The following is a 6,846-nucleotide window of genomic DNA, read 5'->3' on the forward strand; positions in this document are numbered from 1 at the left end:
TTCTTTGTATTTAGTAAATCTCAAGATTAAAAAAAAAAAATGTATCAGAACACAATAAAAGAAAAAAATGATTTCTAAATTATTTGTAAACTTTTATTTGCAAAGAAAAATAGAAAAATAAAGATAATTATCTTTAAAAAAAAAAGCTCTATTCACAGATGCTGTATTGCTTTGCTTAGTATGAATGCAGTAGTTTCCAAAAATATATTTTTGAGATTCCCACATCACTGCAATCAGAAAACTATTTTTTTTTAGTTTAAATTTGTTAAAAATAAAGTTTTAAATATCTTAAAATACTGTATATCTGGTCATCCCAAACAGTTTAATTATTAGAAAAGCAGTAAATTGTAACTTTTTTGGGCCAGTAAGATACTGTGTCCTTATCAAGCAGGGCAATAAACAGTCAAACCCAACTTTTCACAGGTAATCTTTCTCAGGTAAACCATCATTAATTAGAAAAACCATTAACGAAGTTAATTCTTAAATGTTAGGATAATTTATTTGAAAGCAATTCTTTTTAAAAATTTTTAATTACCAAAACCAAGAGGTCTTTATAGTTCAGAAGATTTACTGTTGTGCAAATTATGAATGATAAAAGAAACAATATGATTATAACCATAAACATACAAAAGAAATATTAATTTTTAAAGCCCAAATGTGTATTTGATACATGATACTTAAGAAATAAAATTTGCTAAATAGGAAATTAAATTTTATCTTACGCAATGTAAAAGAGCTGACGAATCCAGGATTCTCATACCAAAAACGATCACCTTTTTTAAGATCTCTGAATGTTGTCGCAATTATGCATGAAAAAACAGGGCCAAGCATACTACCTGGGGCTGGTAGCTCTGAAACTCCAGCTGACCACAGGTCAACGTCATCAGGATCACTAAAAATGCATATTATGTTAGCAAACTTTCTAAAGGTCCTTTAAAAAATATTTTTTATAGTTCAAGAAATATACCTAATCAAACAAAAATTATTTAAATTAGTTATATTAAAAATGAGGACATGATAGCCAAGTATGTTGAAGTATGGGTTCCACAGTGTCTGGTTCAGAACATTGTAGATTCAATTCCCACCTGGGCCAGTTAATATTTATTTCTTGGCAGTACTAAGAAATGAATCTTGACATACCCACCCTGGTTAGTACATGATGGCAACCTCTAAGCAGCTGTCAGATGTTGGCAAAAATGAAAACTTACCTGACTAACACCCTCCCCCCTCACCTACCAGTACCAGCAGAGTAGCTCATGTTAACTGAATGGCAGATGGAACAGTTTCTAAGATAATTATGGAATCAAAAGTGAAAGGAAGATGTAAAAACAAAAGAATAAACTCAGGAGAGAGAGGAATGAAAAAAGATATTTAGGTAAAGGAAAGCCATATCGTGGAAAAATTTAACATACAAACAAAAATAAATTATTACCATCTCTTTATGAATAAATAAGCCGTATAAATTCAAATTTTAAGCATGTATATTAAGGATAATTACGATAAGTTCTGAAATCTGAGATTAGACTGCACAGGAACCATTAATTTTCTACCAATGTCAGGATCTCATTTACCATGAATTATTTCTTAATTATTTTTCTATTTCAAATAGTACTGTTATTACAGAATTTACTTATTTTCATAAATAAATACTGTTAATTCTGTTTAAATTGCTACATAAATACTGTTAAAATGATTAAATTAATACAATTCAAATGGCTACATAAATACTGTTTAAATGATCAAATTAATACTTTTTATCATCTTTAAATGATTATATAAATACTGTTTAAATGACTAAATGAATACTTTATATATAATTTTTTCAATTTCTTGAGATTGGTATTTATTTATTAAATAAATCAATCAATCCTGTTAATGCTGTTTCATTCATAAATATTGTTATCATTACTAACCAATTAATTTATAAACTCTTCTATACATCAAGACATAATACTCTAAAGCGCATAAATACTTACTCATATACTTTGAGATATTCAGAAACCGTTGAGTTAGGAAGAAAACTCCACATATCCTGCCAGGTGTCCATGTCATCTAGTCCACAATGCTTCCTATAAGCCATATAGCCGGGTATGCCATGTTCCCTCGCTCTGGCCAAATTTATTGCGGCTAAATCTCTTCCAAAATCTCTTGCAGGTTCTTGAAATAAATGATTAGTTACCTGCAAATCATAGTAAATGGTTTCAAATTTTTTTGTTTTTAAATTTAAATCAATCATTCAACCTTTCACAAACAAGCATGTGGTAATTGAAAGCAATAAAATCCATATAACAGAGCTCAACAATCTCAACACATTCTTCTACTAATGCTTATATGCCAAGAATAATTTTTATGTTGGTGAGTCCAGGATTTTTATTCAAAACATTCTGTAATTTTCTTTAATTATTTCCTGATGATATTTTTAATGAATTTTTCCATCTAGGATCTTTTGCCCGATATATTTCTCCAAAGATCCTTTTAAGGCAGATTAACTATTTTGTGAATGGCAATATCTCCTTTTCCCAAAGCTGACTTACTTGAAGTTGCAGTAGATGCTAAAGATTTACTTGTTTTGTATTTGAAAACAGAATTTTCAGTGTGTTTATAGTTTTTGTACTTTGCAAAATTAAAAAAAAGGTTGATAAGTTGAAATTAAAACAACACAAAACTCTGAAACTACATTCCACTAAACTTTAAATGTATTCAGCTGCTAATATACTTTATTTTAGGCCATTAATAAGATTTAAAAATATAAACAGAAAATAAAAGAGTGGATGAGAATTTTTTGGAACTTGAAATCTGATTTTATATATAGCCTTAGAAGATATGTTATAAGTATAACTCACTTAATCTAAATACATTGTCTTCAGTTTTTCATGGTATAACCAATTTACATCATAGTAGTAAAATCAGAATTAATTTGTCATCTTATTGTTATTTATCCTTTATAACAATGTAACACATACTCACAGAAAGAAGGAATTAATTTGTCATAATCTAAGTGGAATAATAAAACACTTTAGATGAGAATAATTTATTATCAAGTCCGTTTTCAATTTCCTATTTCACAGTTTAATCATATTTTCCCCAGCCAACTTGCCTCTGTTTATTTATTTCTTCATTTATATCAAGTTCCTATGATAGAACAAAACTAATTTACAACTTAGTACTTAAATCAGAATTAAATTCATATATTATTTGAAGTTTCAGTAACAAATCCTTCAGAAAAACAACACAAAAGCAACACAACTCATAGAAAGGCGTAATTATTTTATAATAGTCAATTTTAAATAATAATATATGTTAAAAGTAATATTTTATTGTAATTTTACTGTTTCACATATTATCTCCACAGTTTATTAAGTAAAACATAAGAGAATATACAATTATTCATACTTAGTAAGTAATAAATAATTGATTACGAAAACAAACACATCATTTTAACTCCAATTAACAAAACAAAAATATGATAGAATGACAATTTATAATTTAAAGATTGTAAAAATAATAAATTAACTAACTGTCTATAGATATTACCACAAATGAAGAAATAATAGTTCTAATTAGCACCACTAGATGCCAACACTATGCAAACAGCCGTTTCTGAAGTCAAATATATTTTTATACAGCTCAAAAATATTTATAATAATAGTTCAACTACTTAAAAAAAGATAGCAGCACAAATCAAGGAAGGTAGAAAATAGTAGTTCTTATAACCGCCACAAGAGGTCAGCACCATCCAGACAACCATTTCCGAAGTCGAAATCCAGCTGGAAAATTTTCATTTTGTATTAGGAGATTAGGAGGCTGCAGGAGTTAAGCGATTCCGTTGGCCCCTTCTAATTGTGTTGGAACAAACTTGTCACAGGTATGTTCCAACACGATTAGTAACTGACTTACCCAGCAGTTGAGCTCCTTTGACCTTCTAATCTCCTAATACAAAATAAAAATTTTCGTGCTAGACATCGGAAATGATTGTTTGGATGGTGCTGGTCTCTTACGGCGGTTATTGGAATTACTTTTTCTGCCTTTCTTGATTTATGCTGCTATCTTTCGGCAGTTAATTGAACTATTATTTCAACATTTTTAAAATTGTCATTTTATCATTTTTTTTTTGTTTAGCAGAGTTAAAATAGCGTATATTTTTCAATCATACTTATTTAAGGGTGTTCTTAATTAGTAATTATTTACTATTATCGAATTATTAAAGCATTCCTCTATGCTCTTACTTAGTAAACTGTGGAGACAAAATATGAAATAGTAAAAATACAATAAAATATAGATATTTTTAATAAATTATTATTTGAAATTGACTACAATAAAATAATTTCACCTTTATATGAGTGTGTATAGCATTATTATAAAAAATCTTTCAAAAACTTCAAATAATATAATAATTTAGTCCTGATTTAAATACTGAGTTGTAAGTCAGTTTTGACACAAAATATTAACCATTTACACAAATTAAGGTAGTTAACCTTCTGACATGTTTAATGAGGATATATGTACTATAAGAACTTGTTATAAATGAAGAAATTAATAAAGAGGAGCAAGTTGGATTGTGAAAATATGATTAAACTGAGAATAAGAGAGTTGGGAATGAAATTGTATTGTAAAATAGTGTTATTTAAGGTATATTATTTCATTTATATTATGATATTATGACCTTCTTTCTATTAGTTACATTGTTATGAAGTTTGAATAACAATAACATAACAATTTAATTATGATTTTACTAGTATGTTGTAAAGTAGTAATACCTTGAAAAATTTAAGTGTACTTATAGTAACCAAGAGAGTTATACTTTCAATTTATTTTCTGAGGTATGTATAGAGAGATATTTGAGGACAAAAAACTTGTCCTATTTGAAGAAATAAATAAAGATGAGCATCACTTTTTGCTTTAATTTATCCATATATTAAACATACAGTAAGGGATGTATTGTGATCATGAACAATTTCGAATGTATATTTTTAATTTTTAAAAAAAAAAATCATATCCCATGAATCCAAATACCCAATACCGAATTTTGCAAGATGATGTGTGTTTGTGAATAGTCAAGCTCAGAATAAACATTTGTGTGAAATAATATATGTATTATATATCACAAGATAGGTACATGCCTGGGATCTTACAGAAATATTTTTGTTAATATCGACTTACTGGAGGTACAGCTTTATATCGTGAAATTTTCAATTTTTTACCATTTTTTCGAATATAGCTCCTACCATTGTGATTAAACCCATAATATGAATATACAATGAAATGATCTTTAACCTGTAATGCTACAGATGGTTTTGTCAGACCCAATTATAGTTATTTGATTACTTTTTAAATAAAATCATATACTCATAGAAAATGAATGTTAGAACCTAAAAATTTAAATAAAAACAGCAGTTAATTCAGTCCTTATACGCTAGAGACAATATAGAGCAGGTTCACAAAGCTGATCGGTTCACAAGGCAATATTTAAAAAGGATATGAGAGAATGGGACAAGAAGAATGCTTTATTTTTATTTTTCAACTAATAGAATTTACCATACCCAGCCAAGGACAAGTATAAAATTTAAAAATAAATCATTCAGAATTATTTTTGCCTTTGCATTTGTATGCTTAATGTTTCAGACATTATTATTCACAATTAAAACCTCTAATCATTAAATACATTATTTCTGTTAGAATGAGTTTTTTTAACAGAAGGAAGGTACTGTTGAAAAGATATTTTTATGTAGACAATGCAGTTGTAACTAAAATTGAAGTTCTACTACTATTTTTAAATTAATTAAAAAGTAGATTTTTAAAAATAATTTTGTAGGAATATATGTTTTTCTATCTACTATTTGTAATATAAAAAATCATTTAATTTTGCATTTGATGTATTCTATAGATCATATTTTAGACTGTGGGATAGTTTATAGAGGGACTGCAGTTGAGAAGAAATCCCTATCTGCGGTAATAACTTAAGTACACATCCATTTAAAATTAAAACCAAAACTTTTCTTTTGTCAGATGTGCCACTATTCAAGCAATACAAAAAATGGAAGAAATAACTTCAGACAGATTTAGACTCTTCATTCTGAAAGTATACACATAAGAGTAATTATAAAAATTGTCATTTTGATTTACAAAAGAAAGGAAAATAAGGAGTTATGTAGTTAGCATCCTCAGAAATATTACTATCTGTGCCGCACTGTTTCCTCTGCGTTAATTGAAGATTAAGCATGCCTGCTAAGTACACATTACCAGTACATGATAGATGATAATGCATATAATAAATTGAATAAAATCCAAAATTTATGTGGAAACAAAACAACAAAAACAAAAGGACTATATATTAACAAAAAATTGACTTGATAATCTTCGGTTAGCTGGTTTTTTTAATGACAGGAATATATACAAAACAAAACATTTATTACTTTTCTTTAATAGTATTTAGAATTTTGGAAAACAAATTATAATCAATTGCAAAATTTCTGATAATACTGTATAGGATAAAACAAATATTTTATTAACATTATAATGAAACAAATTAAGTTTTCTCCATGGTAGAGTATAAATTTTTGTCTTCTATTAATAAATTACTAAACAGACAAATTTAATATTTGTGTGTACAAATTTCACTGATTATAAATAAATCTGTGCTGACTCCAAAATGTATTAAAATCTGATACAAAGGTTTGTGTAAAATTTACAAGTTATTAGTCTATAAAATGTAATGCACATTTTATTTTTTATTTTTTTTTTTTTAATTAGATTTATTTATTGATAGATATTACAATCTGCCACACAGTTGTGGGCAATAGGTAATATTGATAAATGATCTCATACATACTAAAATAAAAAAAAATA

At 27.1% G+C, this 6,846-nt stretch overlaps 1 protein-coding gene across 1 annotated transcript in view; it reads right to left on the minus strand.

Moving 5' to 3' along the window:
• LOC106680469 (myeloperoxidase) overlaps positions 1 to 6,846 on the minus strand; it is a 128,648-nt gene that overhangs the window by 4,385 nt on the left and 117,417 nt on the right. The window contains exons 12-13 of the mRNA XM_024359259.2: positions 1,977 to 2,179; positions 723 to 892 (exon numbers count right to left, since the gene is read on the minus strand). Of these exons, the coding sequence (XP_024215027.2) occupies positions 723 to 892; positions 1,977 to 2,179 (373 nt within the window). The remainder of the gene's footprint in view (positions 1 to 722; positions 893 to 1,976; positions 2,180 to 6,846) is intronic.

The sequence above is a fragment of the Halyomorpha halys genome, unplaced genomic scaffold (genome assembly GCF_000696795.3).
Source record: "Halyomorpha halys isolate HHAL.00 unplaced genomic scaffold, Hhal_1.1 Scaffold263.1, whole genome shotgun sequence".
Classification (NCBI taxonomy): Eukaryota; Metazoa; Arthropoda; class Insecta; order Hemiptera; family Pentatomidae; genus Halyomorpha; species Halyomorpha halys.